The 26,155-nt window shown below is 53.8% G+C and overlaps 3 protein-coding genes across 4 annotated transcripts in view; 2 read left to right on the forward strand and 1 right to left on the reverse strand.

Moving 5' to 3' along the window:
- The window catches only part of LOC308057357 (endogenous retrovirus group K member 24 Gag polyprotein-like), a 201,440-nt gene that overhangs the window by 40,077 nt on the left and 135,208 nt on the right, over positions 1 to 26,155 (forward strand). The gene's annotated exons all lie outside the window — the stretch shown is intronic.
- Positions 2,633 to 6,057, reverse strand: LOC308057347 (ribosome-binding protein 1-like; the record flags this gene model as incomplete). The annotated part of the gene is made up of 5 exons (XM_080411466.1): positions 2,633 to 3,127; positions 3,464 to 3,616; positions 4,629 to 4,751; positions 4,976 to 5,124; positions 5,670 to 6,057. The coding sequence occupies 5 exons, from the start codon at positions 6,055 to 6,057 to the stop codon at positions 3,005 to 3,007; spliced, it is 936 nt and encodes a 311-aa protein (XP_080267592.1). The 3' UTR covers positions 2,633 to 3,004.
- Positions 20,868 to 25,452, forward strand: LOC308057360 (hydrocephalus-inducing protein homolog). Of its 2 annotated transcripts, none has more exons than XM_080411480.1 (5): positions 20,868 to 21,513; positions 22,099 to 22,362; positions 22,944 to 23,089; positions 23,431 to 23,652; positions 24,837 to 25,452. In XM_080411480.1, exons 1-5 carry the CDS (start codon positions 21,303 to 21,305, stop codon positions 24,999 to 25,001), a joined length of 1,008 nt encoding a protein of 335 aa, XP_080267606.1. In that variant the 5' UTR covers positions 20,868 to 21,302; the 3' UTR covers positions 25,002 to 25,452. The 2 variants fall into 2 exon arrangements, with proteins under 2 accessions (XP_080267606.1, XP_080267607.1); XM_080411481.1 differs by having other exon boundaries at positions 22,947 to 23,089.

A 26,155-nucleotide genomic window follows, 5' to 3' on the forward strand; every position in this document is an offset into this window, starting at 1 on the left:
TCCTGGCCTTGGTTCTTCACACACCCCAGAGGTACCAAGCACTCTGGGGGCCTTTTCCCCCCACCAGCTCCTCAAATCCCACTGATGTCAGCGCCGGGATCAGCAGCTTTATTGTGAGGAGGCAGGCACCAAGCTGTGACGTGGTCTCTGCCATTTCCCAATAAACCAACTTGAAATAAAAAAAAAAAAAAAAAAGAAAAATTATTTAAAAAGAAGAAAACCTGGGGAAAAAAGGGTGGTTTTGTGTGGAGTTTCAAAAGGAAAGCCACAAGAAGGGGAGAGAGAAGGCAGTGCCCAAGGACCTCCACCACACAGCACCCGCAGGGACAGAATTTCAGGGGTGCGCTGAGGCTTAAGAGAGCAGGAGCAGCCTGCGCTGGGCTGGCGAGGCTGTGCTGCTGTGCCCTGTCCCCACGCTCACGCTGCTGTGCCCTGTCCCCACGCTCAGCCTGACCCCATGGCAGGGGACCTCGGGGTGCAGCCAGTGTGAGGACACTCGTGGCTGGAAGGGAAGGCTTCTCTCCTTTGCGTATCTTGGAGAAAAAACAGAGGGGATGGCTGTTTGCAGCACAGCAAGCAAGGCGGGGAATAAAGGATCTGCTCCCGGCCACAGCAGGGTCCTTCTTCAGTGACCCCAAACACCTGGCTGGCTTGCAAACTTAATAAAAAATTAGTAAATAATAACCGGGAAAATGAAGCAAGGATAAGCTCTTTTCACTACATCATTGTAAATGCATCGACACCCAGAAATACACAAAAAGATACGTGCCAAGAGCCACCCATCAAAGAGAGGCTTCCTTCCATGCTGGGTCTCACTTTCACACTTCTTGCACTCCAACAAACAAAAAAACCCCAAAACAAACCAAAAAAAGTAAAAAAGAAAGAAAAAAAATAATTTCACCAGTTGATGTACAAACAGAGTCTTCCCTTTTCACAGATCTGTGGGTTCTGCCTGCCCCGATGTGGTCGGTGCGGTGCCCTTGGGAACAAACGGTAGTTGTACAAAACAGTATGAAGATTTTCTTACAAACATATGCCTGCAGTGTTTACTGGTTGGGTTTTTGTGTTTGGTTTTTTTTTTAAGTTTCAAAACTAGGTTTTAGGTCACAAATGGCTTGCAACTTTTTTCTACAGTAAATCAGGCATATATTTTTAGTTTTAGTTTTAGGAATGTGTAAGGCATTTTGGCAAGCTGACAGTAAGGTCTAGGTCACAGACTCATCAAGCTGAAGTCCCTTCCTTCAAACTGTCCTCTTCCCCCTGGAGAAGGAAAAGAGAGGTGGGTTACTCAACTGGGTCTCAACCTTATTCTCATGGCAGCTCAAGCATCAAAGCGTTTCACAGATGGGCCAGGTCCTGCCTTTTGAGAAGGGAGAACCATGACCACCATCTCCTGTGCTCCCAGAGCTTCCCAAAAGCCACCCAGATGGTTTCTGGCAGCAAGTGCCACCTTGTCTCCGGTTTTCAACTGCTGCCTGACAGGCGCTTCCCCCTGCCCTCCACCAGCACCAAGGGGAGGGATGGCTGCGGCCACCACCAGTACCGTTTCCTGAAGCTGTTCTTTACACTTCTTCATTCTCCCTTTGGCCAGTTGGTCCTGGGTAACCTTCAGCCGCTCCTGTAGTTCGCTTGCTGCCTGGCCCCGGTTCTTTCTTTTTTTTTTTCCTAGTTTTTCCTACATGGGAGTCAAAAGAAGGCATCTGCCTGAGTCTCCCTTGGCCGTCTGGTGACACTCCCCCCTCCAAAACATCTCGGGTCACCTCAGGTCTCCACTGAGCTGCCTCGGTAGCCACATGCCAGCGATGCGCCACTGCTCCAGCGGCGTGCTCAGAGGCTCTACCTGGGAGGTGTCCTTTAAACACCCCTAAAAAACCCAAAACCAGCCACACCAAGGGCTTCAGAGTCGAGAGGGAGCACCCACATCCTCATGAGCACCCGCTGGCAGGGGCCACTGGGTTTCCTCTCTCACCTGAGGCTACCACCCAGCACGGTGCACCACCTAGGCTTCCCCCCCCACCCTCACACCCGGGGGGAGCAGGTTTGCAGGCGCTTGCCTGACCTGCAGCTGCTGCATCTGCCTCTCCAAGGCTGCCACTTTCATCTTCCAGCTCTTCCTCAGCTGCTTCTCTTGCTGCAGCACCTCTGACTTCTCAGAGAGCTCGTTCATCAGCTTGCCGCACCACTCCTGTAACCTGGCCACCTCAGCGTTTTGCCTGCACCAACAGAAGCAGCGTTATTCCAGCCCGCAGGCCAGTCAAGCATCCCTGGCGTTACCCAGGGGGAACACATCCTCCTGTGGGCCTGATAACAGGGCTTGAAACATCTCAACGGTTGTGTTGGCCTGCTTCTCGGACACGCCTGGTCCTTCAGGGATGGGGTGGAAGGAGCTGACACATCAATTTCAAAAGCTCCGTTTCCATCACAGGAGACATTCCTTTCTCATGAAATAGAAGACGCAAGGATCTGTGTTCCCAGACACAGGAGGAAGCACTCTAAGCAGCTGGAGTCTGCTCTGTAATTAATTGACCACTGTTAATCACCAGCCATTTCAGACTTTCTACAAAAAGAGAGTGCCAAATTCTTCCCCTAGCTCCTGGTTGCTCTGTATGCACCAGGCAGGTCTCGGTTCTCTGCAGCACCACTCCCATCTAAGAGCCAGCGACATTTCTTCTGAAGCTGGTGAGCACAAGCTCTCCAAAGTGTGGAGAAATGCTGCAGCGTCTTCTGGTCCCCTCTGCCCCCTCCGCTAGCATCAGCACAGGTGACTCCAAAGCAGAGAGGGCTTCCCCTGCCCTTCCACTTGGGAAAAGCATCCTTGTTTCCCCTGCCAGGCCCACAAAAGCCATTTGGCAATCTCTTCCTCACTCCCTCCTCTACCTCCAGCTAGCTGGGGCGTCTGTAGAAGCACCCTCAAGAAAGGGGGTGGCCAATCATGATGGACAGCCACCCCCAGGGCTTGCCAGAGGGCGGCCCCAGGCTCTGCCCCCCACCCCCACCCCTAGTCTTACTTGCTCTCCATCTGACTTCTGATCTGGCAGAAGGCATCGCTCAGGATGGAGTTCTCCTGCTGCAGGCGAGCCAGCTGCGTGTCAGGGCCATTCTCCAGCTGCTCCTGCAGGGTGCGGATCTAGGGAGAGACCAACAGGGGTTAATGCCGCCGCTGCCAGCCCCTCAGCTCTCCCCTGAGGAGCCCACTCCATGGGCAAGAGGGACTGGCAAGGAAGCCACAGCGAGGTGTCTGCTGATGCTGACAGCCCCTGCGGCTGCTGCATCCCGTGAGGATGCTCCCACATCCCTCTTCTAGCGTGAGCACCACGGCTCAGGAGCACTGCGGGGCTCTCGCCCCTCCCCGAGGCTCTGGTCCCCTCGTCCACCTCGGTCTTCTCCAAAAGACCAGGCAGCTGCCACCGAGGGCCAGCCGGCAGCCAGCGGAGGAAGCTGCAGAGCACCGCGTGGGGCTCACCTTGCCCTGCAGCTGCTGCGTTTCGCTGACATGGTCCTGGTAGCTGGCCTGCATGCGTGCCTGCACCGCTGCCATCTCCTGCTCGCGGGCCAGCAGCTGCTCCTTCAGCTTGCCCTCCAGGGTTGTCGCCTTGGCCCGCTCGGCCGCCAGCTCCTTCGAGGAGAGAAGCCACCCGGTCAGTCCTCAGCCTAGGAATTTCCCTGCTTTAAGGGGACTCGAACCAAGTGGCCTCCTAGCTCAGAAGACTTTAAGAAGTGTAACCCTTTCGGCGCTGCCCCCAGGCTCAGCTACACCGTCCGCACTTACATTTCCTCCTGCATTAAGCTTTGGGCTCAGTGGCCACTGGATGCCACTGTTGTTCCACATTGGGCCAGCTAAGAGACAGGAGTGAGGGCCTGGAATTTTATTCCCCTCCCCGGCCCCAGGATCAACATCATCACATCAAGTTTGCGGCAAAGCAGGAAAACTAAAAAAAGAAAACACCCCCACAAATCAAACACAGACTCCCCCTCCGCCCCCTGCCAAGGCAGGGATGCTCTCTTGGCCGGCTGGGTGATGCCGTGCCGCTGCCCTGGGCTGCCTGCACAGGCCGGGGTTTAGCGCAGCACTCAGTGCACAGGGTGGCTTCGCCCTCTCCTCTCCTGCCTGCAGGCAGATGGACCTGCTGCAGCAGGGTCCTGGCGGCTGCGGGGCAGGAGGTGCTGAGCACGACGCGCCGGGGGTCCCTTCTGACTTCAACACCCAACGAGAGGTGGAGGCAAGGGGCTGAGTCAGGCAAGGGGCTGTAAATAGCACCAGGCTCCTTAAAAAGGGACTGTTCAACACCTTCTCAGCTCAGGGGCTCTGCCAAGAGATGAGAAGGGCTTTACTGTCCTCCGTAGAGCAGCAGAAAGCTGCAGTCTCTTACGGGCACGGCTTTAGCCCGCTCCTGCTGCGGCTGCCAACAGGGCACGTGCCTCCCCGGGCTGGATCAGGCCCAGGAGAGGAGCTCAGGTGGGCATCTCCTCCCCTTTTTGGGGAGAAAACAGCAAATGGATGAAGGGCCCAGAGAACCCCTGGGCTTCACCTCCAAGGGCGGGTAAGACGCGGGGAGAGGGAGGCACACGGCGAGCCGTGAGGCGCAGAGCCTGTGCCAGGCGTGCCGGGAGGGCTGCGCGGCACTTACCTGACTCAGCTCCTCCACCTTGTTTCTGGCAGCGGCTGCAGCCTCCTGCTTAGTGGCGAGCTGCTTCTCCTTCTCCTCCAGCTGGCGTTTCAGGACAGTGACAGGGTCACCCTTCTGCTTGGCCTGCCGGCACAGGGTGGCACATCAGCGGGGACCACCACCTCCGCATCCAACCCCTCCACCCCACACGCACAAGGTCCTGCCCTCTGCTGCAGGGAAAATTCAGCTCCCGTCTCTAAGGCTGACCCTCGGGGGACAGCCTGCCCGAAAACGGGCTGCCTTCGCCCCTCCGCACCCCCGGAGGCTTGGCCCAGCCCTGGTGGACACGACGCTGCTGGCAGCCCTACCGCGTGCCAGGTGTCCTGGACGATGCCCGCTTTCTCCGTCAGGATCTCGATGAGCTGCTGGGCCTCCCCCTCGCTGAACACCGTGCTGCTGACTGTGGACACAAGCGTCTTGTAGGGCAGGTAGAGGGGCCCATCCGAGTCCGCAGGTGCTGGGGAGGAGAGAGGAGGGGTTGGGAGCGCTTGAGCCAACGGCAGGGCTGAGTAGCATCACCTCAGTTGACTTCAACCCCATAACTGCCATTTCACGCCAGCAACCGCCCAGATTTCCACAGCCAAGTTTGATACCTCTCTAACTGAAAGCAACGTGACGAGCGCTGGGGACGGCGCCCACCACAGACAAGTGTTCCCTGAGCCAGCTGCCACCTCTGCCTGGCTCTGCTACTGCTCCTGCCGCCCTGCCACCGCCCTCCATCACACTGAGCGATTCCAGACGGAGCTGGGCACGCTTTGCTAAAGCCAGGGAGCAGAGACATGGTGGGCATCAGAAGCTGGACTCCATCGTGACACAGCCTCGCTGGGGGACTGTCGCTCCACACAGCGGTGCCAGTGATGCAGAGCAGCAAGGTCATCTTCTGCCTTTCACCAGGCAGGTTCGTTCCAGCTCTTTGCTAAGGGAACGAGATGACTCCAGCCCTTCTCCGATCCCTCTGCCGGCTTACCCGACGGGGATATATGCAGAGGAACTTGGCCTTACCTGGCTCGCTCTTCTTCTTGGATGCAGCCACCTTCTTGACAGGTCCATTATGCTTCTGCTCCTCATGGGCTGGAAGAAAATTGCTTTTCTTTATGGTGACAGAGCTGACCACTGGAGCACTTTGGTGCGCCTCTGGGACCTGTCCATTAGGTTTCTCTTGATTTTTCTTTCCTTTTCCTTTTTTCTCAACAGCTTCCTCTTTCTTCTTTTTCTCTTTTTCCTTCTGCTGAGTCTTCTTAAGCCCTTTGCCTTGCTTGGCCAAGGCTTCCTCAGAAGGACGGAGGACCTTCTCCACGAAGGTGAACACCAGGAAGATCCCAATGGTCGATACCAGCATCAAACCTCCAAAGAGCACAACCTTCAGCATCTGAGGGTCATAGACATCCATCCTGCCTTATTCTTCTGTGCCTGCAAGACACCAGAACAACAGTTAGTGGGGAAAACAAAGAGGCGCAACGGCCTCTCTGTGAGCAGCGAGTTTCCTATGTCCATCTGTGTTGTGTGGGCAACCTGCTGACACCCCCCGCCCCCTCCCAGGTTTGCGCTCCTCCGCTGCGCTGCCTGCGCATGGTGCTCCAGCCGCACTGCAGGGGCTGCTTGCACTGGCTGCAGCAAACTCCAGAAGAACCAAAGAGGGGGAAGAAAAAAGCAGGGATGCAATCAGAGACAGCCACGAGCAAAGTGCCCATGCCATGTCCAATGGGACGCTTTTGCACGACCCTGGGCAATACCTGCAGCCCTGCGGCAGTAAGAGAGCCCGTTTCCAGACTGCCTGGTGCAGTTTGGCCAAGCCCTGGGCTCTCCCTGGGCCACCTGGCCTTATCTCTGCACCCAGGCGCAGGTGGAAGTGCATCCAGGGTCTCAGCTTTGGAATAAAACACCCCCCTGGAAGGGGAAAGCATGCACGGGAGAGCTTTCCCCAGCTTTGCAACAGCCCTGGCCGCCTCCCTTTGCCACCCGCACCCTGCAGCACTGCTGGCCTCTGCCCAGCCTGGCAGGGAGGACACACAGCGACCACATCCCACTGGGTCGCTGCTCCCAGCCTCCAGTGATGAGAACCACCCCAGCAATGATGCTACAGACGCCACACAGAGAACCAAGACGCTACCATCTCCTTGCAATGCAAACACCAGGAAAAGGCCTAAGTTCAAGCCAAAAAAAAGCAAAAGCGTGGTCATTAACCATCTCATCTCCCCAGCAGATGCCCACAGGAAGAAACGAGACTTGCAAAGGGAGCACTGGATGTGGTGCTTCTCTTTCCACCTCTGCTGTTAACTGGCGGGCATCCGTTCCCACCCTCCTCTCCACGCTCAGGTTCTCCACCCATAACACACGGAGCCGCAACGGAGACTGTACTGCCTGGTCTGAGACCTGGCAGGCAGGGTGCAGCCCCACGCGGAGGAAGATGCTGCTGCCTCCACTCTTCTTAATCGCTAACCGAACCCCGTCCCGAGTCTGGAAGCCAGTCTTCCCCGCTGTCCCACTCGTGCGTTTCCCCCATGGGCATCACCTCCACGTGGCTCACAACCCCCCCGATGCTGCAGTCAGGCAGTTCATCTGCGCAGGGGCACTCCCCAGGAGGTGCCAGGCTGCGCTTTCTTGTGATCAATGCATCAAGCCCTCGGCTATCAGAAGTTCCCATCCCCGCGCTTAACTGTAAACATCATTGAATTTCCTCTTTAAGAGGTTGTGGGCTGGGGACGGAGGGAGTGGTTGGAAAGGGAGGAGGCAAAAATAAGAATAAAACTAAGGAGATCAGCATCTTTTCAAAACCTCAGTGCTCACAGGGAGAGACCTCAGAGCCTTTCCCTTTCTCACAGCCGACAGCGGCGAACTCACTCACAGCCGAATCTGCACTGGTGCAGCCAGGGGGTGACAGTGCAATGGAAACGTCGTCTCCAACCCCCAGGGGGGTTGTTGAGGGCTGTTTCAATCAGCAGCCCAGCTCTCCCTGCCCGCCTCGCCAAGCATCCCAGACAAAGCAGCAGAGAGCCGGCAGGCGGGCAGGCTGCCAACGCCAGCTGGAACCAGCCTCCCTCCGGCAGGACCAACTTTCTACACCAGGGCACCGCGCGAGATCCCAGCTGATACTACAGGCATCGCTATCCTGGTCCGTCCCGGTTGTTTGGGATTTCAGCGGCCTCAGCCGGCTCCATCCCAGCACAGCTGGTGCCAGCCCCCTCCCTCCTGACAACGCAGCATCACTTTGGGATGGTCCCCATCGGGACAGAGGGATTATTCCTAACCTGCAGGGTGAAAAGGGATGGATTTCCTCTTCCTGGCAGGAAACAGAAACGAGGGTCCAGAGAACATGTACCCACGTCCTTCTGCTGGCTTTAGGGCCAGACCAATGTGCCCCGGAGCTGAACGGGGCGGAGCTGAGCGCCCTGCATTCCTCACCTGGCAACCCCAACAATGCGCTGGTACCAACAGAGCTGCTGACCTCACACTGCCACCACGTCAGACTTAGATCAAAATTCGCCACACCAGCTTAGGGCAAGGGCGTCACTGACGGCTGGCAAATGCTCTCCAGCCCCGTCAGCTGCTCCCGCCACCTCCCAAAGCAGCTGGATGCTGGACTGGCCTTTGGTTTTTGGTTGTGGATGGCTGGGTTTTTTGAGATACTAGTGAGAGATGAGAACTTCACAAGTGAAATGCCCTGTGATGCAGCTCAAATGAGCTCTGGCTAAAACTTACACTGTCTGACTGAATTTTAGAGGCACTAGAACTGTGCGCAGGACAAGAGCAGGTTTTGCAGTGTCTGTGACACCATAGCTGTACCATGCAGAGCAGCACATCTGCACCGTACAGGCTAGAAACCATTAGATTCCTTCTAGAGCTGCTGCTGTGGCAGAGGACGTTCAAGCCTGTGTCTGTTGAAAGACACGATCTCAAACATCCTGTGCAACAGTAGTAATTAACAATGCGCTTGATTTAGGGATGTGGTTGTGATTACTCATTTCAAAGGGCATTGCATCTCCACGTGGAGAAGCAAAGTTCTGTTCAGCCTGTCAGACACCGTTAACCAAGGAGTAAACATGTTGCTGCAGCATTCAGAGATTTCATGCTCAGTCGGCGTGGCTTGTAGCCAGAGAGCGCTGACCCCCTTCAGTTCCTCCTGCTGCACTGGGCCAAAATCTCACAGCCTGCAAGACAGACAGGATCGTTGTGCAGCAGTGCCAGCCTTCACACGACAGCTGGCCAGTGGACTGGAACTAGCCAGGGAGGCTGTGCTGCACAGGTGGAAGTTAAAAAAAAAAAGAAATCCTGAAGAAATTCAGCTTTTCTCCACATCAGATGGGCTTGGGTTGGGCTCCCTGATCTCCAAAAAAAGAATCCATTGTTGACCCCTTGGAGCAGCAAAGCCTTTCTGGTCTCTACAGCCCAGATTCTCACTCTGATTCTTCCACCCACCTCTCCAGAGCCAGCGGGAGCTGAGTCAGCCATTGGAGCCTGCCTGCGTGTAGCTTCCTCACCCGCCATACCCAGGGTAGCCCTAGAAAGGAGAGATGCGCTCCTGAGAGAGCCTGCAGTGAAAAGGGGAACAGTCTGAGCACGGATGTAGTGAAAACGTTCTCCCCGGTATTTCTGCATTGCTATTTGGCGTGTAGCCAGATGTCTGCTCTGACACACGTCAGAGAAAACCATCCAAATGCCTAAGCCAAGGCAGGGCTTACCTGCTTGGTGACCCGATTGCCTCTTCTAATGTTACTACCAAGTACATTTGATTGATTACTAGCATGCTGGAATGCCACATTGAGCGTTTTGCCTCTTTTTTTAGGCATAAAGCATGAATGCCAAGCAAATGGGCCAGAGGACCTGACCCGAGCTTGCATTGCTGAGAAGCCAGGAGGCTCCCTGGTCGTAGCTTTTGAAGCACGTCCCGTGTAGATGTCATGCAGTGCCACAACTCTACAGGCATTCCTGCAGGAGCGGTCTGCAAACTAGGACCATGCGTGGCAATCAGTTAGCTGAGGGGAATGTGCTCGAGCTTGTCTAGACAACAATTAACATGATGAGGCATGTTTGCAGAGCACAGGGGAGTGGGAGACGGATGGAGCCAAGGATGGCGCCAAGGAAAGGTAACACCTTGCTGTTGATTGCTGGTAGTTAACCACCAATCGAGGATTGCCTAGTATGTAATTCTTAGCTTAAAGAACCAATCTGTTTAAAGCACGCAGCTTCTGAAAACATATATAAACTCATGATTGTGTATAATAAATCGGCAACTTGCTTGCATCAAGCTGCGTCCCGTCTCTTCATTCGCCGCACATTCCATGTTTTAATAGATCAGTTATGTAAAGCAACCATTCTAGGCAAGGGTTTCACTAACTGCTGGGAAGCTGTCTGGTAGAATAAAGCACATTTTGGAGATGTAGCTCCTATGTACAAATGACCCTCAACAAATCAAATCTAAGGATTTCTCTTGGTTTATTAATATTTGCATTGGTTGTCCAGTAGCCCAATACTGTCCCCAATGGATTAACGCTAAAGGTCTCCAAAAATGTTGGTCCAACGCTGCAAAGTGACAATGTATCATGGGATGAAAGGGGGGTGGGGGTGGGGGTGTGAGAACAAACTGGTTCCTGTTCTTAATTTTCTGAGTTGTAAAAAGCAAAATTCAGTCAGTCTTTTTGAGGCTGACGTGCAGAATTAGACTCTATAACTCGAAAGTTATAAAGTAGGTATGTTTATTGCGCGCAGATGCACGGGGGATCGCTCCTCCACAAGCGTGCATGCCCGAAGTGACGAACCATCCTACATTTATACAATGAAACAAATGAATATTCAATTAACGCCTATACATATTCGTTACCTAAACCCCGCTTCGTACGTTAATTTAGCTTATCAGTCCGTTTGCTGGAATGTGGTGGTCTTGCAGGTTTGTAGGTGATTCATGTTCTTGTGACCATCCCATCTTCTCCAGCAAGGAGACTTAGCACTCCCTCCCTCTAGATAGCATTGGAATATCTCTCATCCTTTTCTCATTCTTTTTTAAATAGCCCCTTTGTTAGAGGAAGAAGGGCAGGCGTCTCCCCATCTCCCCTTTTGTTAGAGGAAGAGGGGCAGGCGTCTCCTCAAAACTGTAGTTGTCTCCTCAGAGCTGTGTGCCTATGTGACCAGACACCGCACCCATGACCAGTCACCATACCCACATTCCTGGGCAGACATATGCAATCACAGTCGGTGTCCATTGTCCCCATTTCACACTATTTCTCCATATCAGAGGCTGCTGGTCAAATGGCCAAACTCAGAAACAGTTTCCCCTGTAACCACTTTATACAAAACTGAAAACCTGTAGTGAAAGTTAGGCTAAAACAACCTGTTGGCACAAAAACTGGGTTAAATTCTTAGTGCTAGCAGTTGCAGAGCAGTACTAATAAAGGCTAATCCTGAAGTGAAACAGACATAAAATAGACACATTTTTCTGGGAAATAGTCCTAATCCACTCTTGTAAACTCACGGTGCAGTAATAATATTTAAAGGTTCACTTGTTCTAAAGGTTCAATGTTCTTGTTATGAAGTGCCTTGAGTTCTCCTTCAACCTGAGGGATTCTATCAACTACTTTTCTGTTGACATAGTTTAATTTAGAACTACCTTCATTTCTCTAATACACACTTACTAGCGGGTCAGATGCTTCTGAGGCTTCTACAAATGCAGATACTTCTATCAGAGTGCTCCAGTTCTATGGGTAGTACAGTGAAAAGAAACCACATCTCAAAAAGTGGTATTCTCAGCCTCAGGCTTTGGTCACTTGGTCCATTTGTTCATAATCACTATTGATCTAACTTGGTAGAACCAATCAGCCTGACTAATATGGCTTGATCTGGGCTTTTTGTCTGTTAGCTTCTTTACTTCTGTAGAAATGCATGGAAATATCACCTAGACAGTCTGACCTGAAATTGAAATGCCTTTTGTATTTCCAGGTGGAGACCTGCCTGGGAGATGCAGGGGGCTGAAGGGCCACAGATGTGTGAACTTGAGCAGATGATGGGCAAGTGAGTCCTGGAGGAGCAGGGGAGAGACGGAGCTGATCTTCCTCCCTGGTGGGTGCCTTGGTGGCCAGAGCCATGTGCTGCTTCCAGCCTGAAGGTCACTTGGAGCAGCTTGTGTCCCCCCGCCACATCTCAGCTTCGCCACCTACGAAATGAACTTTATGGTGTTTTTTAAAAGTGCTTTGAGCTCTACAGGTGGACTGAACAAGCAATTACTCTGCTGATGGTTTTGTAAAACATTCATCCGTTTGTAATATTAGTAAGGCCTTATGATTCGACCTGCCGATATGGGGGCGTGGGGGATCTGCAGAGGAATGAAAATGGAAATTCTGTTTCCCCGTCCTCAATGCTGGACAAAGTCTGCCTGAAAAAGTTGCCATTGTAGCTGCTGGCGCATTTCTATTTTTAACATAGCTTTTTTTTTCAGTATTAGAAATTAAGTTCTCCTCTTCATGGGAGCTCTGGAGAGCTAGTGGTATTTTGACAACCCAAGCAAATGAAATCAAAACAGTTCAAAAACCAAAAGAGGATCTTTAGTCAGGCTGCTGCATGGCCTTGGGTTTCTGTTTGTGCTTTTTAACCCTTTAACTCCCAAATCTGCTCCATACCCGAGGGAAGGGACGTTTTTTTTTAAATTCAGCATTCCTCTTGGGAATGAATCCTCTCTATTTCCTTCCCTCAGACCTTGAGCTAACCTGTGAAATACAAGGCAATCTCGTGACTGTTTTGGAAGACAAAAGCTAAACTATTTTTAAAAGCTCTTTCCAAGAGCATTTCTTTCTACCCTGCAGGGAAGGAAACCCAACAAAGAAAGGGGGAGAACCCACGTGCCTGCAGTACCTCTGTTTTTCCAGGCATCTTTGAATTTCTAATTTGTAAAATGCTCTTTAAGTGGCCTGTGCATCATCACGTGTCTGGGCTGCAGGCACCAAGTACAGGGGTGGACATCAAAGTAACGCAAGGATGGAGACACATAGCACCCAGTGTGCCCCTGAAAATGATCCTTTTTCTTGGCCTGCTTGTTGGAACATGGTCTTGCAGTGCAGCCTCCCGCTGCCAGGACATGGCGCTTTCCTTGGTGTGGGATGAAGGCGACGGTCTCCTCTGCAGCCTTCTCCCCTTTTGCGGACAGGTACAAGGCACTGGACTATCCCAGCAACTGTGAGACGATAACCATCCTCAACGTCACCCCCTTGGAAGTAGAGGCGCATTTCTCCTTTGAGCGCGATCTCAAGGCGGACACGTTCCTTGTAGAACCTCCCAGCATGAGGCTGAAACCGAACGAGAAGCAGGTAGGGGACAGCAGGTAGGGCAGGCACTGGTGTAAGTGCCCAGGAGCCATTCCTCCTGCTCACTGAGTGCTCTTCTGTATTTCTTGTTTCGGGGACGGGGCTAGAAGCTGAGCATTTGGGCGTACCCCACTTCAGCTGGTCTGGTGGAAGACAAGCTCGTCTGCCGCATTAAGGAGAACCCAGAGCCGGTGGTCTTCCCCCTGTGCTGCCAGGGGGTGAAGGTGGAGCTGAGGGTCAGCCCCAAGCACGTGCATTTCAACAGGCTGCTTCTGCACAGGTCAGTCATCCCGCGGCCCCTCTGCTGGGGACGGGTGCTGTCGGTGAGCTCCCCTTCAGCCTCTCTGGCTGGCTGCACGGCCCTTCAGGCTGGATGTTGGGCTGGCGTCCCTCTTTCTGCCAGCAGTTCCCGGTCTCTTGCTCACCGTTCCTTGCTGGCTTGGTTCTCTCAGGACAGCCGCAAGCTCTGTAGCCCCCCAGCAACGTGGTGCAATGGGCATCTTGATTCATTTGTATCTCGTCTGCTGGTTCGGAGAGCAGTGCAGTTGCTCCTCCTTATGTCCCTTCTGTTGGATACACCGTTAGCACCCAGCCCTTCCCCAGGACCTCACCTCTGAGACTTGTGACACAGAGAAGACATTTAACTAATGTTATGGATACTATAAATACTGGATGTGTATAGATAAAGATATATATATAAACTAATGCATAGGGCTGCTCCAAGATGCATTCAGTTGCAAGGCCTATCCTGACCATCGAGCAGCTGGTGCAGGGTGTCTTTCTGCCTCTGCAGGGAGGACAGCAAGACCCTGGTCCTGCGAAACAGCACCCTGCTGCCTGTGGCCTGGCGGCTCTGTGGGCTGGAAAACCTGGGCGAGGACTTCTCCGTGTCACAACGTGAGGGCATCGTTGGTCCGCGCACGGAGTTTGACGTGCATCTGTATTTCAAGCCCACAAAGGCTCTCAACATTGAGAAGAAGATCCGACTGGAGGTGAGGGGGACTGTGCCCTCCCTGGCAGGGCAACGAGATCTTTGGGGTGGAGGCTGTGCTTGAAGGGTTCCCTGCAAAGAGGGGGACAAAGGATGAGCCTTCCCGAGGTTCCTTTCTACCCGCATCGCCGGGGGGGCAGGCCCTTAGCGGCAAGGAACTTGCTCTTATAGCTGAGCTTCAGGGGGCATGTGTGCTGCCAGGCCAGGAAGAGCTGCACCTGAGGGACACAAGGCTGCTGTGACCCCAACTTCTGCTGCCTCAGCCTGGGTTCACCAGAGCACATGGTGCATCCCTGAGCATCTGCGTCAGCCCAGACAACCAGGCGCTGTGTCCTGAGCCCGCGTTACAGCCACCTTGCCGCTGTGCGTGGTTGAATGCTGTTGTTTGGTTGTCCAGACCTCGGCGTGCTCCCTGCGCCCATGCTGGAGCCTGTCCGGGGCTCTTAACGGAGAGCAACAAGCTGTCACCCTGGGCTTTTGTTCCCCGTGGTTTGGGGGCTGCACTTCAGTGAGGATGCTGGGTGATTGAAGGGGAGAGGGTTGACGGTCAATGCCACCTGCTCTGGGACACCTCACAATTCTTGAGATTGTTTTTCCATCGCTGTGTCTCCCCGGGTGCTTCCGTGGCAGCACTCCCTGCTGAAGGAGTGCCGAGCTGGGCTGGTAGGGCTTCTTACTGCAGCAGCATCTCGCTGGGTCAGCCCGTGAGATGAGCAGGTTGGGAGAGTTTGGGAATCCACAAGTGCTTGTCAAGCAGGGGAGGCCATGGTGGAAGCAGCCAGCAGAGACAAGGACTCGTATGTTGTCTACCAAAAGAATTTAAGAGAACGGTCTAAGCACTGTTCGTTTCTCGCTGCCTCAGGTTTCAGATGCAGAAAACATCCTGGGGATTGTCCAGACCGAAAATATCCTCGTTTCTGCAGAGGGCTATGATGTTGCTCCAATCATCAACATTCCTAAAGGTCAGTGGACGCCCCAAAATAAAGCAGTCTGGGTGCGTTGCCTTGCCTTGGCAGGTGAGCAACCAAAGCGCTTGGGATGGGGTAGCATGCAAGCGTGGCCCGGTCACATAAAGCGCGTATCCTGCAAGTTGAGTGGAGTGAAGGGCTGTCAGGGCACAGCCAGCCTCGAGTCTCTCGCCCCTGAGCTTTGCAGTGTGCAGGTTGGTCTGGGGGCTTAGAAACCACAGCGATGTGAGCGAGCAATTGGCAGCTCCTGAGGGCTCAGCAGGGCACATAAAGTTGTTGGATCAGTGCTTGGAAGCAAGAAGACAGAAACCCAGCTCCTCACCTGCTAAACCCTGCAGATATTCTCCGAGTAAGAAGAGCAAGGGCAGCAAAGTAGCTAAAGCAAATTTCCAAGAACAGAAACTTCCTGAGAAGGGTTTTGGGCTGCCTGAGAACTCCAAGTGTCATAGAACAGTTTGGGTTGGAAAGGACCTCAAAGATTGTCTTGTCCCAACCCCCCTGCCATGGGCAGGAACACCTTCCACTAGCCCAGGTTGCCCCAACCCCCGTCCAACCTGGCCTTGAGTGGGGCAGCCACAGCTGCTCCGGGCAGCCTCTGCCAGTGCCTCGCCACCCTCACAGTGAAGAATTTCTTCCCAACAGCTCATGTAAATCTCCCCTCCTCCAGTTCAAAGCCATTGCCCCCTGTCCTGTCACTACAGCCCCCCAGGAAACACCTGTCCCCACCTTTCTTATAAGCCCCATTTCAGTATTGAGAGGCCAATTGAAATTGGCCTGGAAGTGTTGAAATATCTGTCTTGTCACTTGGTGTGGTCTGTAGCAGCTCACAAATACTCCCCGTTTCTTGCCTGGCTCTGCGGGTTTTCTGCAGGTGCAGGTGGCACCGTGGATTTTGGAGTCCTGAAAGTCCTGGGTGATGCGAAGCAAGTGCTGACTCTGAGGAACAAGGGGAAGTACGAGATTGCGTACAGGTGGGTCCAGCTGCCTGGTCTGTGAACGCGTGGTGCCACCATCTGCCCAGGCCTGCCTTCTCCTCCTGCCCATGGCTAGAACCGCTTCCCGTGCTGGCTGCCTCGTGGTCTGGTTAAATAAAAAGCCCGGGCTCCCTAATCTCAAAGACTTTAAGGGAGAATGCAGCCCCACACCAGAAGTCCTTCACAGCTGAGCAGGAACCAGAAGGAGAGGCCCTGAAATTGAAGCCACTCACTGCTGAGATCCATTGCCTTCCTCTGAGGGGCAGCTCCTTTCTCTTTATGACTCTTTAAAGGAGGGGATGAGAAAATTGGCTGTCGAAGTTAGTTTGCAACACTCATGATGGTCTGCACTCTCTCAAGATCTGAGATTCCCCAAGCAGAGCTGGACTCTTTCCCTTTTAATTTTTTTATGGTCTTATGTCAAGTCCTGGCTGTGCTGGTGGCACTTGTACTTTTAACTGCAGAGGTCTTTGTTCCTTCCCTTTCTCCCCAGTTTCCAGCTGAAAGCTGCAGGCACCACCATACCAGACCTGGCAAGCCACTTCACTATCCAGCCGCAGAAGGGCCTGCTGGCTGCCTCCGGGCGCCCTGTGCAGGTCCAGGTGTTCTTCCACCCCAAGACGGAAGTGAATATCGAGGACAAACCCATCCTGCACTACCAGGTGAGCTGCCCCAGCCAGGCAGCGGTGGCACAGCACGTCTTGGGAGCGTGAGCAGGACAGGTGCCTTCTGGAAGGAGGGCTTTAGCTGGGTAATTCTCGTAGGTGACAGCAATGTCTCAGAAAACATTTGTGATGCTTCCTAAGCGGAGCTGAAAGTCTGGCTCCGGAGGAGGCGTTGAAACAGGGAGGATGAGCTGATGGGGACCTGGGATGGGATCAGGGAAGAGAGTCAGAGGCTGGCCTCTTTGCTGGTTTTACCAAGCCCTCCTCTGGCTGCAGGTGATGGAGCCCAGCATCTGCGGAGGAGGCGAGACTGTCGCCGTCATCCCAGTGAGGGTGTCGGCGAAAGCTGTGTTCAGCAAGTACAGCATTCACCCCGCCTCGCTCATCAACTTCGGTGCCATGGTGAAGGGCAGCAGGAAAACCTGCACCTTCATGCTGGAGAACAAAGGCAGCCTTGACTTTAAATTCCTCATCTACCGAGCAGACCAGGACGCATCCCGATTGCAAGAGAAAAGGTGAGAGAAGACCTGCATCACCTGTCCTGCCTGAGGAGGCACGACAGCGTGGCTGGTGTGTGACAGGCAGCCCAGACACCTGGGTTATTGTCCAGTTCACGTCACCTGCTTGTGAACAGGGAGTGGAAAAGTGCCTCAGTGTCCCCGTGTGTCGGGCAAAGCTGGTGATACAGCTGAGCTGTCTGTAAGCTGCAGGAGGTGCCGCCGGGGCTGCGAGGGGCAGGGAGGCTTTCCTCTGTGGGGAGGGGAAGGTCAGCTTTGGCTTCAGAGGAAGGCAGGGTGGGGGCTCAGCATGATGGATGTTTCTGCTTTCTCCTCTTAGTGGATGTCAAATGAAATCTGCCCACTCTGGCAAGAGTGAGAACTTACACCAAAGGACTTCCTCAGCCAAGAAAAGCAAGCGCTCGCTGCAGAAGGTTGCCAGCCCCTCCATGCAGGTGGGTGGCTCCCGCTCCCCAAGACACACTGCTGCGGGTGCTGGGGGAGGACGCTGATGGGGGCTCATCACCGTGGGGTGGGACATGGTCTGCACGATGGAGGTCCGTCATCTCCCAGCCACAAGCAGAGGCAGGAGCTGCTCAGTTGCACTGACAGTCCCGTGCTCTGGCTCAGACTTGGAGTTGTGGGGTCAAGAGAGAGGAGCAGGTCCCGTGTTTTGGTGGCTGCTAGCCAAAATAGGACTGTGAATACCACAGATGTGGGCACGTTCCTGTTTGAAGTCCCACTCCATAGATACCAGATGACCTTGTGTTTTCGTCTTCCCAGTCCCCTCCCTTCCCTCCCGTCACTTCTCACAGTTATTTCTGCTCTCCTGTTTTACCCCTGAGGCTGGAGGATCCCAGCTAGCACCTTCACCTTTTACACCCAAACTCCGTCCTCTGTGCCAGCCAGGATAGGCCTGCAGCTCCTCCTGGCTTGTCCCTCTCGTCCTGGGGCTGCCTCTGGGCCGTGGAGTCATCCCTCCCTGCCCTGGGACTGGGGGCTCGGCCTGGCTGGAGGTTGAGGGGTGGCGTACTCCTTGCTGGGGATGCTCAAGGCTGGGCTGCTGGACGTCAGCCTCTCCTGGGACTCTTTCTGCAGGCTCGCCTCACTCTAGGCATGTTCACGGTGTACCCTGGCTTTGGTTCCATCCCTCCTGGGGGCCAGCAGATGATCACGGTGGATTGCTCTGCGGAATCACTGGGGACGTGCGAGGAGCACCTGCGCATCGATATCAGCGACAGAGACCCCCAGGACAATCCCCTCGGCATCCCCTATACCCTGCTGGCTGAGTCCTGCCTCCCAGGTACGCCCCGTCCACAGGTTCCCACAGCCAGACCTGCTGCTGGTCAGCACCTGAACTTATTGCTTGGTTAGAGAGGCGCCCTGACCTTGAAGCTAAACCCTAAAATCCTCAGAGGTTCCAGTTCTTTTCAAGTCAGCCAGCGGGGAGAGGCTGGGAGGGATGCATGGAAGGATAAAAGGAAAGCAATACTCCTTGACTGGGACTGAGCTCCATCCTCGCAGCCGACTCCCCGCCCAAGGCTGGGTTTTGCAGTGACCTGGGCAGAAAGGGTTTATCAAGCCTTCCGAGAGGCCAGCAGGGTCCCAAAAAATTCATCAGGAATTCAGCATTCAGCCCTCCCTCTGCTCTGCTCCGCAGCATTTGTGGTTGATGACATCGAGTCCATCTTTGAGGAGCATCGAATCTGCAGCAACGTCAACCTCTGCCAGACCCCGCAGACGGTGCGAGACAAGGGTGTGTATGTCAGAGATGAGAACAAGTTTATCTTCACCGACGTTCGGGTTGGGCACCGGGCCACAGCTCGCTTCGAGATCCACAATGTCAACAAAGTCCCCTGCAATGTGGTCCTTTCCATCAAACCCATCGCCGGTGAGGTAAGAACAAGAGGCCAAGGTGACCGTTGCTCTTTACAGGCTGCGCTGCCTTGTTCTCCAGACTCGTTGCTTCCTCTTGCCTGCCCTAGTCCAGCTCCGTGCAGGTCAGGCTACAGGGGGGAGCAGCAGTGCCAGGGTGGCAGTTCTGAATTTGGCACGTCTCGAGCAAGGCTTTGGCTCACCGCTCTGGCTGGGTCTTTGGTGGGAGACCCAAACCCTTCTGCACATCTCTTGGAAGCCCGCTCAGAGGGGGCCTTTACTGGCCTGACGTGCCTGGGCTCAAAGCAGACCATTCCCTCAGGCTCCCTGGCCTTTTCCTTCTCTTTAAAGGCCAGTTTGAGGTTAGTTGCGGGGTTTCCGTGCAGTGCCCCCCTCCCTTGTGTGCTGGGGTGGCTGCCCAGTGCTCAAAGCCAGCTTTTGCGCTCCTGGGCTCCCTGTGCAAGGTCAGCACCGCTTTGGAGTCACCCCTGCGATGGAAGGAGCCTGCCCAGGGCAAGCAGGAAGGGAGACACGCTGTCTGGGGCTGTTCCCGGTGACGCATATAAGAATAAGACTGCGTACGGAACACTGAAGGATGTTTCCTCCTAACACGGCTCTGTGGGTTCCCCCAAGTTTCACAGCCCCATCAGTGACATTTTCAAGGTGGATCCCGTTCAGATGTGCGTGCCCAGCTGCTCCCACGCCTTTGCTACGGTGACCTTCACTCCACAGATGATGCAGAGCTACCAGTGCACTTTTGAGGCTTCCCTCGATGTCCTGGCGAGGTAACTCCCCCTGTGAAATCTGGGCGGGGGGACCTGCCTGATGGCTGCCCCTCCTCTGGGAGGAACCCGACCTCTTGTTAACCCTGATGCTCTCGGTAGCCTTAGGCAGAGTGCTTAGCATTAGAGAATAGAGGAGGCGGTAACTACTAGACAGAGTAGAAAGAGAAGGGGTTATAGCTTAGCCTCTGCGAGTGACTGTGAAGGCAGTGCAGCATTTGGTGGCCAGCTGGGAGTTAGTGAATCAGCAAGAAATGGAGATGTGCAACAGTTGAGCTGGGGCTTTCCAAGGACAAAGGTTTAGATGAAGCCGTTTCTGTGCCAGCCAGCCAGCATGCATTATTTCCTCCTTGTTTCTGTTAAAATGAGATGATTGTATGTGATTACCTGGGGTATGTTAAGCTACTCTCTGTCAAAGGAGCGACTGGAGCCCTTCTAAAAAAGGAGCCCAGTTCCCCTGTCCTGGGACGTGTGTACCAGGGCTCTGACCGGCTCTTCCCCAGCCGTTTAGTGGCTGAGTCAGGACAAGTCAGCTTTCTGCTCTAGTACGCAATTCCTTTTTTAGCGTCCTTGGAAATAATCATTACTGATGGTGCCATTTATTTTTCCCTTCTTGCTTTTATACTATTTCCATGCTGCGCTCGTGCTTTTTGCATGTGTCTCATATCATCGCAGCCAGTGAATTTGCCATGTCTCACCTCTCGCCTCATTATTTACCTGCTGTGCTGCATGATTCAATTCAGTGACATGTTCTTTTACTGCTACTCTGGAAGGCTCTGGCTCTTCAGAGCTCTTGTGAATGGCCCTGATTGGATTGGGAGGAGGGGGGCGGAGGAGACCTGTGTCGTGGGGTACAGGAGCACCAGCCAGGGAAAATGCAGTGGGTGGCCCCTCTTTGTTGCTTGCCAGGTGGGAAATTGGTTAGTGCCGGCCGTCACGATCTCTCCTCTGCCTTTCCTGCAGCCCTGCAGCAATTAAAGCGCAAAGCCTGACCTTCGGTGTCAGTGGAGATGGGACTCTGCCTCGGGTGACAGTCCTGCGCCCAGTACTTCACAGTAAGAGAGGGAACCCTCTGCTGGTCTTTAAGAAGCTGTTGCTGGGTGATTCACAAAAGCTCCCTCTGGTCCTTCATAATGGTGGCACCCTACCTGTCTAGGTGAGGACCTGCTCAGGGAACGCTCTGGTCTGGGAACAAGTGCTTGTCTCGTGGAGAAAAGGTCCCAGGAAGCATGGCAGACCTGGAAACAGCTCTCAGAAATTCTTTTTAAGCAAATGACTGACTTGTAATTTCCAGGAAGAGAGTTCCTCTTGGAAATGCGATTTTTCTGACTAGCCTATCCTTTTCAGTTAAATACAGCGCAAGAAAGTTGGTGGGGTGTTTTCCCCCCATCTCTCTTCTCACGCTTTGATTCTCGGGTGGGCACGTGTGATGTCCTAGTTGCATTAGATTGTATTTGATCCCATTTTACTACACTTTAATGAAAAATTCTGTTCATTACTTTTGTATCCCAGCGCCTCTGAACGCTTCTTTTTTCTGTCTAGTTTTACTTGAACTTTGTAAGTTTAGCTAAGAGCTGTGTTTGAAGCGGGGAAGCATGCTGGATGCCCCGTGCTGGACCAGCACCAGTACGGTGCCAACCCACGTGTCACCCTGTACCCACAGCAGTGTGGTTGTGCTCTGTGTTCCTTTTTCTCAGTTGACGATAGACCTGTTGGATGAAGCGGGAGTTTTCTTCTTGAAAGCCAGGCCCACCACACAATGCGTCTACCAAGCTGGGGGCGTGAAGGAGGACTCTCCTGCAGGAGGTAAATCCAGTAAGCGTGAAGCGCGGTCATCCACACAGGGGAGAAATGTGTGCCCTGCTCTTGGCTTGGCCAAGCAGCCGCCAAATGTTAGATGTTGTTTCTTCGCTGGGGCTCTCCGTACCCCCAGCTTTTCATGTGGACTCTGCGCACGGCTTCCTCCTAGAAAGTGGTTGGAAGTTTTTTCTGTTCCTCTGGACATGGTGGGTTGAGTTGCGGGGGGCTGTCACCACTTCAGCGGACCATCTGAGGTCTTTGCTGCATGTGGGAGTAGCAGCCTGAATGGAGGCAGCCCCTGAGCCCACAGCCAGCCAACAGAAGCCAAACCCATTCTTTGGCTCAGCTTTACGTGTGGCAGGAGCTGACTGACTGCAGTTTGAGTGAGCGCTGGGTGTTAACCTGTGTTTAAGGCACTTCAGCAGTGATACGCGTGGTGCTGTCGTAGCCTTGTGAACATAGGAGGAGGGTCTGGCACCATTGGTGGGAGAACCTGTGCTTAGAGGTAGCTGGGTTTCAACCCCTTACGCCCCACAGAAATATTTCAGCGGTACAGCTGTATCACTTGTCGCTGATTTCATTGCTGTGCAGAGAGGAAGCCTCACACCGCTCTCCTGGTCCTGCTCCGTGGGGAATTAGCAGAGTTTGACGTGCTTTTCAAACCCACCCTGGCCCAACGTGTGGAAGGCAGGATCCACTTGTCGGTGGTGAACAACCCGTATGAGGAGACCGACATTCAGCTGGTGGGCGAAGGCTACGAGGATGACTTCACGCTAGATAACATCCACGGACTGGTGGCAGACAGTGAGGAGGAGGAGAATGCTGAGGGCAATCTAGAGGAAGACGTAATTGAGGGTAAGAGAGGAAAGGCTGCCCAGGTGGATCAAGGAACAGGAAAACAGACGTTTCTGCTCACCCTGTGCCACGCACCTGCGGTCCAGCTTTAGCAGCCAGATCCTGCTGCCTTTTGTAGCCTGCAGAGGCTTAAGAGGCAGCTTGAGAGCAGAAGAGAAGATCGTCTGTCAAGGGAGAAGCTTGCAGGCTAGCAGGGAAGGGTCAGAGATACCCGCGTTCAGCTGAGTATCTCCAAAAGGAGGGCTGCCAGCCCATGGTATGCTATGGAGATGAAGCCCGTGTCTAATGATTTGTGCCCTCGATATACGCAGCCTGTGCTGTCACCCCCTGGCCTGGCGGTCTGGGAGCGTGCTGGCTCTGTGCAGAGGGGCAGTGCATGCTGTGCTGCGTGGCTCTGCACAGCCACAGCCACGGGTTTAGGGATGTGGCAGGGCGCTTCCATGGAAGCGGTAGGATGGGGAACTGCGTCTCCCCAGGGAGGAAGGCTTGGAGCAAGGAAGAGTTGGCCACGCCTGTCTCTGTGGAAGTGAGGGGGGCGGATGGACCTCAGGCACACTGAGACCTCCTGCTCTCATTCCTAGCAGCTGCCAGAGTGAATCACATCCCGTTCGGGGACTGTCACATCGGGAAACCCTACAGCGTGACCTTCACCATCACCAACCGCAGCAGGACGGAGGCGATGCGGTTTGAGTGGCTGGCAGACACCCCATTTCACTTCTCCCCCAAGGTGAGTTTGGATGGCTCTGCCTTTTCCCATTGCTCCAGCCCTGCCCGGCGGGTTCCCAGGAGCTGGCAGGGAGTCACCACGTACCGGTGAGAGCCTGTTTCAGTGCCACAAAGGAGCTGCAATCCCTGGCTTAGCTGGCGCGGGGCTGTCAACCCCACAGAAAAGGCTCAGTGTTACGGGAGGTGGCATCTTTTGTATTTTCCTCTGTCAAACCCCAGATGAATACACGGTAAGAGGCAGATTCCTGGCACAGCTGCTCACCACATCGATCGATCTCTTTGCTGTCAGTCCTGCCCTTGCTAGTGATTCCAGTTAGGTCTTGGCTCTCTGGTTCTCCCTAGGTGGGACACCTCCATGCTGGCTGTGCTAAGGCCATCACAGTGACCTTGAAATCGGATGTCGCGGTCACCTTCAAAATGCACCCTGTGAAGTGCAAGGTGGCTAGGATCACCTTCCCGCTGCCGCCGGAGCAGATTAAAGACTGGGATGACTGCCTGCGCACCATCAAGTGGGTGGATACCACCATGAGGGGCCCAGGAGCCACGTGGCCTGTGAAGAAGAAGGTAAGAAACGCAAACAGGAAAAGCTAACGGAGCTGCTACAAAAAAACCCTGGCAGGCCACCATCTCTGCTGGCTGAGCAGCTCCTGCGTCCTCCTGACGTTTAATCCACCCGTGAGGTTCACCCGCAGTGCGTTTTGGGGGAGAGGCAGATGCAGTGACCTGTGACACCAACACAAAATGGGGAGGTCTTTTGACAAGACACGTTTAGCCACATGCAAACTACCGGTCTCTGCCAAAAGCTGAAGTGTTGCAACCTGTGTTGAACGGGAGGGCACATTTTACGATTTTATCACGTTTTGTGGTGTTAAAATTTCTTCGTCGACTTCAGTGCCTTTTCACCAACAAGGAGTTTAAGGCGCTGCACTCTGACTCTTGTTTTGGAGTGGAGAGCCACACTAGTGCTCTTGTGTGTGCGCTGGCCAGCCCACCGGCACATGGCGGGTGAGCTGTCAGCTCTGCCTACACCGATAGCAGAGATTTTGGTGGTGGTGCCCATGTTGTGTGGGATATCTCATTGTGGAGCAGCCCAGGTGCTGCGTGGCAGTCGTGCAGCAGTCTGGAGAAGCATCGCTCCAGAAAGTGCCACACACACGTACCTGGCACGTGTTCCTCCCTAGTTTCTGAGCCTTTTTAAGACCTGTAAACCACACTTCTTCCCCATCAGCAGCAGCAGTCGGAGGCTTTCCTAGTGAGTTCGTCCCCATTCCAAAATGCCCGTCCCCAGCCCTCACCAGCGTGGCTGTTGCCCCACACATGGTGTCTGGAAAGCACCTCCCGCTAAGACAAGAGGGAAAAGGTGCTTTCTGGTTTTGTTCAGTCTTGGGGTTCTCCATCCACAGAACTCCCACAGGGGAACTTAATCCTAATTTAGAGGCCTGCTGGATCTGTAGCGGGCCATGAAAAAGGTCTGACACTCTACAGGGTTGAAACACAGGGACAGGTACCTATGACCCAGTCATTGTCCCCATGGGTGTATTCTCAGTCATGGTGGTGATTATGGTGTTCAGTCGGTAGAAACAAACACTGTAATGGAAGGGTTAAATTTTGTCACCTTCCCGGGGAAATAAATGGGAATGGTCCTTTCTAGCCCCTGTACGTGGCTGATCTTGGAGGCCAAAAGCCTCCTCTTGCTCAGCCGGGCTTTCTAGGCTCTGCTCAGTGATTCTTCCCTTTCCTGTTTGGAGGTGATCGAGACAGACCCAGAACCAGCTCACACTGTCCTGGAGGAGAGCAGCCGTGAGGTGGAGCTTTGCCTCAGTGCTGTTGTCGACTACGCTGAGCTCAAGCTGGATACGGACACGATTCAGTGCAAGGAGACCTTGCCCTTCCAGACGAGGACATTCACGTGAGAGCCAGAGGCCAGGCAGGGACCCGTGCGTGGGAGCTGCCTTTGCCCAGGGCTGACCTGGTGCCTGCTTCGCCGGAGCTGTGCCGTGCTCTCTGGTGGCCTCTGCTTCTCCTTCTACTCGTGGTCTGGTGAAAATAAAGGCAATAAAGTGCCAATAAAGGCAAAAAATAAAACACTGACATGTTTATTGTTTGGCCACTTAATAAACCTCTTCTAATTTCTAACTGGGTGATTAGGCCTGGCGGGGGGTGGGGGCAGGGGTGTGTGTGCTGCTGCCTGCTGGTTCTGAGGTTTCAGCTTCCACACATCCTGGGTGCCTGGAGATGCCTCACATGTGGACTCGAGTCCCTTCTAGGGCTTTGTGTTCAGTCTCACCTGCTGTTCTTCTCTTTAAACAAATCATGTATTGTTTCATCCTGTCCAAGTCCTGGCAGGGTGCTGGGGCCTGCGTATCTGCACATAAAGCCAAGCAGGAGATGGTGGCCACCGTCCTGCCAAGGCGTGCCAGGAAAGGTTCAATTCTGCCATGCCTTTCTGCTGACAGCAACCATGGATTTGCTTCCATTGCGTGTTGCCTGTCCTCATCTGCTCGAGGACAGGTTTGCAGTCAAAATAATGTCAAACTGAGATGTAAAGACCAGAATAAGACCCTTGGATTAAGTCTCCTGGGCACCATGCCTGCCCTTTCCTCTTTAACCTCCAAACTTTGAAACACTTTGTCTCTGGGTAGCCCAGGGCAGTGGTCTAGACGTGGCAGAGTTACCTGGGGACAAAGATACTCCTGAGCATCAAGGAAGGGGTACCAGAAGCTCACCATACAGTGTTACTTTTCTACTTGCTTTGTATTTATTGGTCATTGTCTTTTCACTCCTCCTTCTTGCTTTTCAGTTCCATGCTGTCCAACACGGGGAATGTGGCCCTGGAATACAACCGGATGGCGGCTGTGGAGGACGAAAGGGCATTGAGCCACACTGGGGAGCTGCTTCCACCCAGTCTGGATGGTAAGGTGCTGCAGCGAATGAAGAGACGGGACACAGCTTGATGCAAGCAAGTTGTCCATTTATTAGTGATTTTCTTACAATTACATATGTTTCTACCTTCTACATATTACACACTGATTGGTCAAATCTTAAGCGTAAAAAACACTGATTGGTT

This window comes from Falco punctatus, assembly GCF_963210335.1.
Source record: "Falco punctatus genome assembly, contig: scaffold_42, whole genome shotgun sequence".
Taxonomy (NCBI): Eukaryota; Metazoa; Chordata; class Aves; order Falconiformes; family Falconidae; genus Falco; species Falco punctatus.